Source organism: Didymosphaeria variabile (genome assembly GCF_027946475.1).
Source record: "Didymosphaeria variabile strain IMI 356815 chromosome Unknown scaffold_7, whole genome shotgun sequence".
NCBI classification, from domain to species: domain Eukaryota; kingdom Fungi; phylum Ascomycota; class Dothideomycetes; order Pleosporales; family Didymosphaeriaceae; genus Didymosphaeria; species Didymosphaeria variabile.
The window spans coordinates 525,396-539,164 of NW_026611626.1; the positions used below are offsets into that span (position 1 = coordinate 525,396).

At 52.9% G+C, this 13,769-nt stretch overlaps 4 protein-coding genes across 4 annotated transcripts; 2 read left to right on the plus strand and 2 right to left on the minus strand.

Annotated features, from left to right (window-relative positions):
* Window positions 1-357: 357 nt before the first annotated feature.
* Window positions 358-1,927, minus strand: CIT1 (citrate (Si)-synthase; the record flags this gene model as incomplete). Its single annotated transcript, XM_056218056.1, has 4 exons — window positions 358-1,464; window positions 1,513-1,645; window positions 1,699-1,763; window positions 1,817-1,927. 4 exons carry the CDS (start codon window positions 1,925-1,927, stop codon window positions 358-360), a joined length of 1,416 nt encoding a protein of 471 aa, XP_056067321.1.
* Window positions 1,928-3,001: 1,074 nt separating this feature from the next.
* N0V89_009306 (uncharacterized protein) lies at window positions 3,002-5,430 on the plus strand (the record flags this gene model as incomplete). The annotated part of the gene is made up of 4 exons (XM_056218057.1): window positions 3,002-3,118; window positions 3,322-4,800; window positions 4,900-5,104; window positions 5,207-5,430. The coding sequence occupies 4 exons, from the start codon at window positions 3,002-3,004 to the stop codon at window positions 5,428-5,430; spliced, it is 2,025 nt and encodes a 674-aa protein (XP_056067322.1).
* A 598-nt stretch (window positions 5,431-6,028) lies between these two features.
* N0V89_009307 (uncharacterized protein) lies at window positions 6,029-6,694 on the minus strand (the record flags this gene model as incomplete). Its single annotated transcript, XM_056218058.1, has 1 exon — window positions 6,029-6,694. The coding sequence occupies one exon, from the start codon at window positions 6,692-6,694 to the stop codon at window positions 6,029-6,031; it is 666 nt and encodes a 221-aa protein (XP_056067323.1).
* A 472-nt stretch (window positions 6,695-7,166) lies between these two features.
* On the plus strand, window positions 7,167-9,301 carry N0V89_009308 (uncharacterized protein; the record flags this gene model as incomplete). The annotated part of the gene is made up of 3 exons (XM_056218059.1): window positions 7,167-7,211; window positions 7,303-8,130; window positions 8,189-9,301. 3 exons carry the CDS (start codon window positions 7,167-7,169, stop codon window positions 9,299-9,301), a joined length of 1,986 nt encoding a protein of 661 aa, XP_056067324.1.
* Window positions 9,302-13,769: the final 4,468 nt, after the last annotated feature.

Here is a 13,769-nt window from a genome sequence, read left to right on the forward strand (position 1 = left end):
CTGTAAAATGCAGATTCCACGGTTCACATGTAGCCGGCTTGGGCGGTGTTCCAAGCCAAACACCGCGGCTATTAACCATCGGTGTATTGCCGTCCGAACTCAGAATACAATTTCAGTGCTGTCATTGTCCCACAAGCATTGCAAACGAATTGTGAACTTTCCAAGCGTGATATTTTAGAAGATACTTCTACAGCCCGGATATCATCAGGTAAATGAAACTCGATGCATGCTAATACACCAAAACGCGCGGCCCATACTATCCTTACACCCTATACAATTGGTACACAGAAAGTCTTCTCAGTCTTGAGCCACCTTTCCGAATTGTCTATTATTCCTTCCCACATCATCCAAACAAGCTTACAAGGTAGCGCCAACGAGCTTGGCATAGGCCTCAGTGCTGAAGGACTTGGGGCGCTCGATAGGGGCGCCGACGGCACGGTCGATAATGAGCTGGGGAAGGACACCAAGAGCGCGGGACACACCGAAGAGGACGGTGTAGTAGCTCTGCTCGGTGAGGCCGTAGTACTGGAGGAGGACACCGGAGTGAGCGTCGACGTTGGGGTAGGGGTTCTTGGTCTTGCCGTGCTCGGTGAGGACGCCAGGGGCGATCTTGTAGACCTGGCTGACGAGCTTGAACATGGGGTCGTCGGGCAGGTGCTTCTGGGCGAACTCGCGCTGTGAGACGTAGCGGGGGTCGGTCTTGCGGAGGACAGCGTGGCCGTATCCGGGGACGACCTGGCCGGCCTTGAGGGTAGACCAGAGGTAGTCCTTGATCGACTCGTCGGAGATGTCGTTGCCGATAGCCTTCTTCATCTTCTGGAGCCAGACGAGCACTTCCTGGTTGGCCAATCCGTGGAGAGGACCAGCAAGACCGTTAAGACCGGCAGCCAGGGAGAGGTAAGGGGAGCTTAGAGCGGAACCGACCAAGTGGGTGGTATGGGCGGACACGTTGCCACCCTCGTGGTCAGTGTGGATGGTGAGGTAAAGACGCATCAGCTCAACGAAGTCCTTGTTGTCAGCGAAGCCGAGCTGGTTGGCCAAGTTGTAAGAGTAGTCCTTGTCCTTCTGGATTTCGGCAACGCGTCCATCCTTGTAGACATTGCGGTAGATCTTGGAGGCGATGGTGGGAAGCTTGGCGATGAGGTTCATGGAGTCCTCGAAGGTGTGCTCCCAGTACTCGGTCTTCTTCATGCCCTTGGCATAGGCCTTGGCGAAGTTGGACTCGTGCTCGAGAGCAGTGACGGCGAGAGAGAACTGAGCCATGGGGTGGAGGTCGTTGGGGCAGCGGTCGATGAGCTCCTCGACGAACTTGGGAACATCGGAACGGGCAGCCCAGTCGGCAGATAGGTCGCGGACCTGCTGCTCGGAGGGAACCTCGCCGGTCAAGAGGAGCCAGAAAAGACCCTCGGGAAGGGGCTCCTGACCACCGGGCGCCTTGGGAAGGACGTCCTGGCACTCGGGGATCTATCTCGTGTTATTCATTGATTCTGTCCGGCGCAGCGGATGACATACGGTCTTGCCGCGGAAGCGGATACCCTCCTCGGAATCGAGGACGGAACCCTCCCAGACGAGGGACTTGATGCCACGGGCACCGCCATACACCTGGTCGAGAGTGACCTCACCGACAACCTTGTTGCCGTGCTCCCTAGAATCTGATGTCAGAGTTGCGATAAGGATTTTGGGACCGGAAGCGCGTACTTGCGAAGCTTCTTGATCTTCTCGATCTCGCCGGGGAGCTTGGCGGCGAAGGTCTCCTTGAGGGACTGCAAGCAATGGATTAGCGACAGTTCCGATGGCATTGGCGGAAGGTGCGGACCTGGGTCTTGCCGGTCGAGTAGTTGCGGAAGCCAGTGAAGGCGGAGGACCGCAGAGGAGTGGAGGGCACAGCGCGCAGGGCGCGAGTGCTCAATCGCAGAGTAGAGGCCATTGTGTAATGCAGGTCCAAGACTAGCCAGATGATGGGGATGGAGGAAAGGAGTGGAGGAGCAGCGGAGGAAAAAAATAGTCGCAATGGATGAGCTGCGATGAGACCTGAGCTTGGACGCGACCCACCACTACGAGCTAAGCGTCATTCTGTCGTTGAACGACCGGCACCCATGCACGGCCATCTCTCGGAGAGCGGGCACCGCTGCTTCAGACCCGAGACCATACACAGTAGAGTCCATCGACATGCGCCACGTCGGTCACTTGCGCAGGCACGCAGCCTTGTCTATATCACTAGCATCATGGTGTGCAAATCTTGCATATAGCTGAGTTCAACGTGAAGTCTTGATCCAATGGCCCAAATGCAATAGGGAATGTGTACAATGCAGTGCAATATTCAGACGCAATTGCTCACTACGAGCATTCGAACACGTTGTCGTTGTCCTAGAATTACCATTGGGCACCCCAGGTCACGAAAACTCTGTTGCCGTCTTTCGCGCCCGTAGATTGCTTCGCGGGATTTTCTTCAACCGTCCACCGGTCGGCTCTGATCACGTGCATGTCGGCTTAGGTAAGTGGCGCCAGGGTGCCCTTGCCGATTCTGCGACTCACTCGTGCCAGCAGGCCAGCAGCTCTTCTCCCCTCACCTTATAACGGGCACACCTGCAGTCGTTTAGCACAAGGCCGTCTGTGCAGCACTGCTCAACTTCTCTCACCCATCGACAATATTCTATCCGCTGTAGCAACTCCCGCCACCGTGCATTTGATCGCGCGTCTGCTCTTTCCCTCGCCGCGTGTGTAGGTAAAAACGGCAGCCGCCAGCTCATCTTTCGAGGACAGCGCAAAGGCGCTACTGTTGACCACCTGCATTGAAGCTTGAACCCCGCCTGGTGCTTCCGCAACCCACCACCGCGTGCCATCTAGACCTCTCTCTTTCGGATCTACAAACACCGCGCCTTCACTCGCGCTCTTCTTTTGTCACTGCCGGAGGATTTCTTACATCTCTCATCGATCCTGACCTAGTCTCATACTCTGTATCACTCTAGAGCTCATCCGGGTTCGAGCGCAGCCTGCCGTCATGGCTGCGATGGAGGAGCTCGAGGCGCTTCTACAGTCACTGCAGGCGTTGAAGCCCCCCGGCGTAACAGCTACCAAGATCAAGGAGATAACGCAGAAGAGTGTGGACAACGTACAGGTATGCGACAGGATAAACCTTTGAGCGACATGTGTTACCTCAGGATGCGTCACCCAGTGTTGGATTGTACGAAGATTGAGGACCAGACCCGGCATCGATCCTCATACACGAGACTCTTTGCTTGCATACCCTGGGGTACCACAGCGTAGATGAAGCCTCGTATTCTCCTTGATTGAGTTTATACTGATCTTGTGCTTGCGTAGTCCGATGTCCTCATCGTCCAGAAAATCGCTCAGCAATTCAAGAATAGCCCCGCCACCCACAAGCTCGGAGTCCTATACGTGGTAGATTCCGTGGTCCGTCAATGGTTGGATCGTGCGAAAAAGACTGGACAAGCCGTTTCTCGCAGTGCCGCTCCCGGTACCTTTGCTTCAGGCGTACAGAAGATCACCGATATCTTGCCTCTAATCATGACCGATCTCTCTCAATCAGCACCGGACAGTCAGAAAGAGAAGATCTTGAAGCTTGTTGAGATCTGGGAGCGTGGGCAGACATTCCCAAAGGATATGCTCGCCGGCTTCAAACAACAATTTAGCAGCCCAAAAGCCAGTAAGATCCACGCTGGATTCTCCCTGGACCCGCGTCTGCGTATGCTGACCACAAACTTTGCAGGCGCTTTTACAGCTACAGCTAGCCCATCCAAGAACCTCCAGGCATCACATCACACGAATCCCCCGACTAACCCGCCTCCTATCGCTGCCGCAGCACCACCAGCAACAGTGCCACCTCAAGACCCAAGCGCTCTACTCGCTGTCTTGGCTGGCCTCGCGCCGCAACAAAATAATCCGACTAACCCTATGTCTATAGCTGCACCCTCGCTGCCGTTCCCTCAGAATGCGGCGTTCCCTCCGCCACCACCAGGATTCGCACCGCCGCCGCCCCCTCCGGCACATGTGGTGAACAATGTACAACCTAATGGTAATGCAGCACAGCCCGGCGGTGTCACTGAAATGGCAGGTCAGATACTACAAGCTATGCAGGCCGGTACCATCAGCCAAGAACAAGGATTGCAAGTACTGAACATGTTGGCTGCGGCTCAAAATGGTGGCCTTGCCGTCCCGCCATCGCAGCCTGCAATTACCATGCAAGCGCCTCAAATACAAAATGGTGCACAGCCAGATCGCTTTGAACAGAATGGCAGTAGACTCAGGGATCGTAGCCGCTCACCTGATTTCAATCGACGTCGCCAGTCTCCACGTAGATCACCCCCAGCACGGCGCGATAGTCCGACATATGGAGTTTACGATCCAAATGCAGGCCCTGAAGGGAACGCAGTGAACCGCCAAGATCGTGGTGATCGTGGCCGTGGTCGAGGTAGGAATCGCGGTGGTCGTAATGATCATAATGAATACCGTCAACGTACACCTCCGCCTAGACGAGGTAGTGGTGGCGACAACTCGAAGGCGTACCAGAATGGGTCGCCCAAATTCATAGACTGGGACCGCACACTTCCCCGTGACCATATCAAGGTTTATAGCCGTACACTCTTCATAGGTGGTGCTACTGGGACTGAGTCGGAAATCCGAAGCATATTCAGTCAATTCGGCAAAGTGCAGAGCTGTATTGTCAACCAGGAGAAACGCCATGCTTTCGTCAAGATGCTGACTCGTCCGGATGCGCTCGCAGCAAAGGCTGGTATGGACAGCACTCAGGATCCGAACGCATTGGCAAAGGCTCGCCAGGTAAGTCTATCAACTACTCGGGTATCAATTTGAACTGTGTTGGATGAACCACATGCCGACAGCACCTACAAATTTGGACTTGGCTGACCATAGACACAGACACGATGGGGTGTAGGTTTTGGCCCCAGGGACTGCAGCGACTATAATACCGGCGTTAGCGTGATCCCGATCTCCCGACTGACCGATGCCGACCGTAAATGGGTATTGACTGCTGAATATGGTGGTACTGGCGGTGTCCCTCTCGAAGAGGGCATGGTCATCGAAGAGCCTGATATCGAGATCGGCGCTGGCGTGTCGTCGAAAGGTGAGTTGCCCATTTTCACACCCTACTTCCTACCCGTGGCTGCATTATACATGTGACACACCGGAAACAGTTTCTTTGCATCTCCGTCTAACACTTGCACAGCTATTAGTAGACGAGTACCTCCCGAGGGCGGCCGAGCCCGTGGTGGCTTCCGGGGAGGACGAGGCGGCGGTGGCCTTGAGGATAACAACAATGGCTTTCGCCGCGCCGAACAACGCCCTGCTAGACACGATACGCGCCATATCTCGCCACGCGCGGAGCAAGGCGTTGCTGTACCTCCCTCCGTGCCTGGCTTCGGCTTCCAGCTTCCCTTCCAGATGGGATAGCGAAATGATCGCATTTCACCATTATTTCCATAAAGAATCATTCCATCAGCATGCCCGTAGGCGTGCAGGCGTTCTTCGACGGCGGCTTTGATCCTCCGTCAGGTCATTCAGAGTATTGTAGGGGCGGTTTTGATCAGCATCTACTGCATTGCAAGGCGCTGTGGAAATTTCCGCGGCGGCTTAGGGCATGATGTAGCGTGCCCTCCACCCTTCAAGGGTCATTGTAGAAATTAGTGCATGTACAAGTAGTGGATTCATCGGCCTCAAGTACAGATGAGCTGAGATAGTACGATAATACACAAGCAATACGTTGATGACATTCAGAATTTGATCTGCAGGTTCATTATATTTGTTGAATCTTAATTGCGTGCATATGCAATGCCTGTCTAGATCTATTGCATGTCCCATGTATGCCCGATGGAATTTCCGTTCCTCCTGGGCGCTATGCTATACAGCAGCCTATCGTCGTCTTGGATGCTTCCTATCTGCTCCAAGTCCTATGACCAGAGTCGATTGTATGCTCGCATTACCTCTCTTGAGTTATTCCCTGCTGGCATATCCTTCCTCAATGCTTCCTCCGTCGTCATTAATCGATACCTCATTGCTGATCCCAAGTCAAATTGAACCTCCCCTCCGCATTGGTATACTCTTTCAACTGCGTCACTACCTCGTCCGCGCTCAAAGCCTCCACCAAGATCCCCGCATTTCCCGGCCCAATAAACCCACTCGTCACAGCATTCTTGACCCATTCGAGCAGCCCCGTCCAGTATCCGTCCACGTTGAATACCACAACCGGCATATCGTGTATCCCCAGCTGATTCCACGTCGTGACTTCCATAAGTTCCTCCAACGTGCCATACCCACCTGACAGCGCGACAAAGCCGCCGCCCGGTCCACCTTGAATGACTTCCTGCGCCATCATATGCTTGCGCGTGTGCATGTCTTTCACAACGGTAGTCTTTCCGTATATAGCTTCGTCGATCTTGTGCGCGAGAGGGTCGGAGGGGTCGTGGTTTTGTTCGTATTTTACGAGGGGCGCGGGGATGATGCCGTGGACGGAGGAGGGGCCGGAGAGGGAGACGAGAGTGCGGGCGACTTCGCCCATGAGGCCGACGGTGCCGCCGCCGTAGACGAGCTTGATGTTTGCCTTGTGGAGCGCGTGGGCGAGGGCGCGGGCGGCTTCGAGGTGTGCGGGGGAGGTGCCGCTGGAGGCGCCGCAGAAGACGCAGACGACGGGTTGGGGCTGCTCCGAGGTGTTTGTCATGGTGGGTGGTGGCTCGAATGGGTGTGGGTGTGGTTGTGGTTTGTGTACTGTGAGGTTGTGGCGAAGGATGGCGGGGAGAAAGAAGGCCGATGGCGGGGTATTTTCAAGTCCAGAAGGAACGGAGGCAGAAGAAATGGTCAAAAGGAGTGTGAGGCAAGGAAGCAAACAAAGATCCTTATAGCGTCAAGATTAAGTCATAAGTGCTGAGGCCGTCGTACAGGAAAACCAAACTCTGAGATCAACAACTTGCCTAAAGCGTAGATGCAGGGCGTGGCATGGATCGCTGGCCGCGAAGCTTCCCCAGTCGCAGTCGTCCCGCGTCCGTTCTAACGCTATGCGGATGCAGACCCTTGGCGATATCGCAATCCAGCCGCGGTCGAGAGAAAACCGCCGCTCTCCGCTGTGTCCCTTATACTGTGACTCCCATTGCCTGACCGCCTTTCTACTGCGACGTTAGAGCAGAGTCAGAGTCATGCCTGAGCAACGCCGCCAGGAAGAGCAACAAGGCTCTGGAGGGGTACGTATGCTTCCGCGGCCGCTGTGGCCGTCAGCTCTCCCCGCTGCATGTGGAGTTCAGTGGAACAATATTGCTGACGCTTCCCGAACAGATTGTGAAGACGCTGGTCCAGAGTGTGGGCATCTTTCTTCTCATCCAGTTTGCGACGAAGCAGTTCTTTGGCCAGACACCTGCCACCGGCGCCGCAGACCCCGCGACGAGCGGTGCTGTCGTCCCCAACACGAAAGTCTCCATCCCAGCCTTTGAGAACCGCCCGAGTCAATTCAACGATGGCGCGATCCGCAGCGTCATCCCGCAGAATGTCGCGCCCATGTGGCCTGTGGGAACAGAGGTTGACATCAACCTGTACATTTCGCCGTCCATCGCCATGCCGCCGTTCAAGCAGCTGCCCCAGGACACGTTGTTGATCGATGAGAAGGGCTTCAAGTTCGGTGACTACAAGGAGAACAGGGTGATTGAGACTGAGTTCAAGGTGCCCGCCGAGGTCCAGCGCAATGCCACCCTCTTCGCGCACTTCTATGTCGCTCAGACCGGCAGCCCCCTCGACCCTACAAGTCCGGCATATGACAAGACGAAAGCCTACCATACGATTCGGCCGTTGACACAGTTCCAGCCCAAGAAGACCACCCGCAAGACGAGGAACTTGCTGTCCGACATGCCGGATACTTCGGTGAGCGAGGAGGAGAAGAACGCGCCCAAGGTTGTTGCGAGTTATTACCACTCCAACTTTACGATCAGCATGATTCCAGATACCGGTGTAATCAACTATCCCACGATGCACGCAGGTGTGAGGGAGTTCGTCCAGCTTGATCAGACGGGCTCGAGGGATGCTACCGGCCAGAATGGGTGGTACTACCCCGTAGTGTTTACGAACACATTTTGGCAGCTGAAGAAGGATATGATCGAATTGAACGACACGGTGAGTCTCGGAACGTGTTATGCTTGCTGAACGTACACTGATTACATACTCTCCACAGGTTAAAACATTACCTTTGAACGTCAAGCTGAACAATCTCGCCAACTGGAAATTCAACATCTACGCCTCCATGGAAGCAAACATCCGTGCCAACCAAGCTGCGGCTGCGAACGGTCAGCCTGTTGCTGGCGGAGGAGACGGATCGGAGATGGAGATGTTCAAGGAGATTCTCATCGACAGCAACTCCTATCTGCTCGCCATTACCGCCGTAGTGTCAGTCTTTCACATGATCTTCGAAATGCTCGCCTTCAAGAACGACGTCCAGCACTGGCGCAAGAAGAAAGACAACATCGGCACGTCCGTCCGCACCATCCTCGCAAATGTCTTCATGCAGTCCATCATCTTCCTATACCTCATCGACAACAACGAAAACACCTCCTGGATGATCCTCTTCGGCCAAGGCATGGGCATCGCTATCGAAGCCTGGAAGATCACCAAGACTGTCAACGTGCGCGTGCGCCCCACACCCGAAGGTTCCCTCCTTCCCTACAGCATCGTCTTCGAAGACAAACACGTCCTCTCCGAGACAGAGAAGAAGACCGAAGAGTACGACGAAATCGCCTTCAAGTACCTCACCTGGGTCGCCATCCCTCTCCTCGCCGCCTACGCCGTCTACTCCCTCATCTACGACACGCACAAATCATGGTACTCCTTCATCATCACGACGCTCGTCGGCTCCGTCTACGCCTACGGCTTTCTCATGATGGTACCCTCCCTATACATCAACTACCGCCTCAAATCCGTCGCCCATATGCCTGGCCGCGCCATGACGTACAAGTTCCTCAACACCTTCATCGACGACCTTTTCGCTTTCACGATCAAGATGCCTACCCTGCACCGTCTCGCGACGCTGCGTGATGATGTCATTTTCTTCGTGTATCTCTACCAGACGTGGGTTTATAAGGTGGATCACTCGCGTGTGAATGAGTTTGGGCAGGGAGGCGATGACGAGGAGGAGGAGGAGAAGAAGGCGAATCAGCCGCTTAAGGCGCCGGCGGGTGGGGATCGGGAGTTGAAGGTGCCGGATGAGGAGAAGGTTAAGAAGGTGGAGGCGGAGAAGGCGGAGAAGGCGACGGGGAGCCAGAAGAAGGGCGAGGGGAGGAAGAGGAAGTAGATGTATGATGTGCGGGGATCTTGGCTCAAGTGAGCTGTTGTGCGTTGGATAGAAGGGGCAGTAGATGAGTAAAATTATGACATTGTTGTGGTAGTCTTCGCCTGTGGGTGGCTTTGGGACTGTGCTAAGTGTGACGAAACAGTACTTTAGTGATGATGCGCACCACTGGCACTCCGTCCATCCTATCTCCCGTCGCCCTCCCGCTGTCTATATAAACCCCCTCATTATTCCTCAACCTGACCTTTTCTTCTTCACACTTCTGCACTGAGGTTCGCCTCACTAAAATCCAAAGATATCGATTGAATGTGCTGGTCCTGGTGTCCCTAAAGCAGACATATTTGACCACATGGGGTGCCCTTCTGGCGTCTTCGAAAATCGAAAGGTAGCTTTCGATGTGCTGCTCTTCTGGCGTCTCCAAAAACGATCCCTACCAGCGCTATATGTGGCGCGCCTGGACTTTGTGTCTCAAAAACAAAAACGTGAAAACCTATATGGCGCTGCTCTTGGTGTGTCGAAAAGGTGCTACGGGACGCAGCGATGTGGGTGCGGCCGCTCCCGAAGCTATAAGAAATTGAAGTCATGGCTGGACTTGTGGTCTCTTTTGCGATTCTAAATCCACATTCAAAAAGCACCATGTGCTGCTCTTGGGGTCTCGAAAAAGGGTGAGAAGGCACGCTATGTGGTGCCTTGCCTTCCACAAAAAAGAATATCGAAGAAGATAATGGTCGTCGTGGTCCTGGTGTCTTCAAAATAAGACGCCTGTACACCCATGTGGTGTCCTCCTGGACTCTAAGAAAAACATCGAAAAGGCTATGTGGTGCTCTCCTGCTTCTTCAAAATTGTGAGACACACAGTATATGTGTTGCTCTTCCGGCGACTTTCAAGATTCACAATGACCAATGCATGAGGTCGGGCTCCTGGTTTGTCCGCGAGAACAAAAAGGTGGTGCTATCAACCGATGAGGCGTCTGGCTGCTTTTTCCAAAACCTTCGTGGATACGTTCTATGGTGCGCTTGGGTTCTACAAAACAATCCAATAATGGACTCATGTGGTGCTCTTCCGACGTCTCCGAAAACACACTTTGACCAGTCTGGTGTGGGTCTTTCCTGCTGTTTAAAAACACATTCTACCAACACACATGTGGTGATTTGCCTGCCTCAAAACCATCTGAAAAAAGAGAACATGGTCTGCTCTTCTCGCACTCTTAAAAGCCTGTATCAGGATATGTATGTGGTGTGCCTCCGGTGTCTCAAAAACTGTTCTTCGAACATCATGCGGACCCGGTCTGGTGTTCGCGGAGGTCAAAGACCTATTCGGAATTTTCCATGTGGTGCTTTTCTCGGACTCCAAAAGCGTAAGACATTCGTACTATGGCGTGTCTTGCCCTTCGCCTCCTGTTCATTGTCAAGGAAGCTTTCAAGGTGAGAGACATCTTTTTCATGTTGGAGTGAGGTTTCCACTTCAAAACCCTTTTTCAAATCCAGTCATATTCTTCCCTCGCGTCAACATACCGGAATTCCCCATGGCGATGTGTTGCGCCTGGTGTGTCTCAAAAACTGATCGCAGCAACGGTCCATGTGGAGACGCTCCTGGCGTCTCTAAGACCTAGAGCGCATTCAACATTCGTGTTTGCTTTGCCGGTCCAGAACTCGAAAAAGAGGACATTGACCACGTATGAGGTGCCGCTTCCTGGACTCCAAGAGATACGTAATCAGATATATGGCGTCTTGGCCTCTTCTTCCTGTGTTATAGCCGTTGGGAATCGAAATTTCCTCTGCCCCAAAGAATGGAGGTTGCCTCACTAAAAGCATACATGAGGACCCTATATGTTTCTCGTCTCTCGAGAGGGAAAACCGATACTACCATGCGGTCCCCTCCGTTGTCTCCACAATCCCACATCCAAGCAGGAAATGTCGTGCTCGCGGCGTCTCCGAAGTACAACATGGACCTCTTCATGTGGACCCCGTCTTGGACTCGTGAAACGCAGCATGGACTCAATCATGAGTTCTGCCCCTCGCCTCTTGCTAAATATACTTGAATTGTCTGCAACCTGGATGTACTCCCCACATGATTACCCCGAAGGTGGCTCACTAAAACATTACACAATCTGAGGCGATGTGCTCCGCTTGGTGCTCCAAAAGTGACCAACCTGCCGTGGTATGCGGTGCTCTTGGTGTCTTTTCAAAACACTTCATGCAGAACCCATGCGGTGCTCCCGGCGTCTCCAGAAAGCGGACAAGAAGTGTTGGATGTGGAGACCTCCCTGGACGCTCAAAACCACTAAACACTCTGAGCATGCGCTCTACGCTTCGTCTTGGGCACAACATCCGTGGACCATCCACAAAATATAACATCTGGTCTACGATGCTGCTCTGAGGGAGCTATACCGAACATCACGCAAAATAGCGGTGTGCTGCTCCTTGCGCCTCCAGAGACAAGCTACACATCAAACCATGGTGTGCGCTCCTGTGTCTAGAGAAGACGATACCAAATACCTATGTGGTGTCGTTCCGGCCTCTCCACACACATGCATCCAACTCCGATTCGCTTCTCCTGGCATTCAAAAAGAAGCGACACAATCGTATGTGTGGGGACCCTTCCGGACTCCAAACAAAGGCTACGTCAACAAATGGTGTGTCCTGCCTGCCCTCGGCCTCGTACATAACTTCCATGGATCATCCGCGATTTCCAGAGCTCTTCTGTACGCTTTGACACCGGGTGTGGCTCACTAAAAAGATAGAAGACACTAGCGATGTGCGTCTCCCTGTGTCTTGCAAAACAAATAGCACGTCAATGCATGAAGCACTTCTGGACTCTTTATAAATAAAATCGCAAATCGGTGAAGTGGTGTCCAGCTTGTGTCGCTACGAACAGACTGGTACATTGCAATCATATGGAGCTGCTGCCTTTTCCAAAATCGAACACACCTTGCCCATATGCAGTGTCCTTCCTGGATTTAGAAGACCTCAGCTCTTTGTCACGTGAGGGTGTGCTCTGCAGTATTTAAGTTGGTGCATTCCACACGTTGTTTGTTCTCACACGCTTCTGGGCTGAGGTTGTTAACTGAGAATATCAACACCAACATCCATGTGCTTCCTCTGGTGTCTAAAAACTAGCATGTCGCTGTCATATGTGCTGCTCTTGGTGGCTCTCAAATCGTGAAACACACCAGAAAATGTTGTGCCTTTCGCTCTTTCCACAGATGGCATGCCATCACTTTACATGGTGGGCGCTGGCGTCTCCAGAACTACTCGTTTCTTCGTCATGTGCTTTCCCTCCTGGACTCGAAAACCTTTGCTCTGATTGCAACATGGCGTGACCTGCCCTTCGACAGCGGTACTACAAGTGTCAATTCGCGAACCTTGACAGACCTTTCTGCTACGGCACAAGAACGAATTACCAAAACATACTGGAAATCCCCAAAATGTGCTTCTGGTGCGTCTGAGATCACTTAAAGATCCTGAAAAATGTGGAGCCACCGGTGTCTCCAAGACATCACAAAGCTCTTATATGTGTTCTTATTCCGGACTCCCTCGAAAGTGCTATTCGTACTCATCGTATGTTCAACTCCAGTACTTTCAACAAACCCAACATCATGTGCTTTCATGTGTGGTGGTGTCCTGGCGTTATTAAAAATTGGAAGAATGCGAAGGCATGTGGTGCTCTTGGTCCAAAAGAAAACGAGAAGCATTTGATGTTGTCTGCCCTTCGTGTGCTACCATACATTGCGTCTGTTAAGAAACCTCTTTACCCACGTCTCGTCTCACAAAAAGATTCTGAGGAATTCTCTTCAAAACCTCATGGAACAACAATGATGTGTTGCTTCTAGCCTCCCTTAAAGGTCATTCCGAAACGCTCATACGGTGCCTCTAGCGATCCGAACACCATCAAATCATGTTTCTGGACTTCAAAGCAACTAGCCTGACGAGTGATGCCCCGTTCTGTTCTCGCCCACTGCACTAATATCTAGATGAGATGATCCTACGGAGAGGCTCTTGTTTCGGCTGCAGCTGTACGGAACACTTCAATCTCTCAATTTCCCATTATTTCTCCGCAAACGGCCAAAAAGCGTTCGAATGCCGTGTTGGCCTCAGATTTCCAAAAGAGCCATACACAAAGGACTATGTGGCGCTCTTCTACGCATTTCTCAAGATGTACTGCCCTGAGTGCCATGGTCTCGCCTAACAATGGGGATGAAGGCATGCTGCGTTTTGACCTCACCTTTCAGCAAAGTGCTGGCGCAAAGATCGCATGGGGGGAAAGAATGTTCAAGCTACAGCTTTACAGGAATCCGACCGGTTTTTTTGAACTGGTGCCTGGACCAAGGGCTGCAGAATTAGACCATATGGTGCGTTTCTGTAGCTCGAATAATGACTTCCTGGAAGTCATGTGGTCTTCTGCTGATGTTCCAAAGATCGACACTCATTGTCTATGTGGTCTTTTCACCACACTGCAAAGTCGTACGATA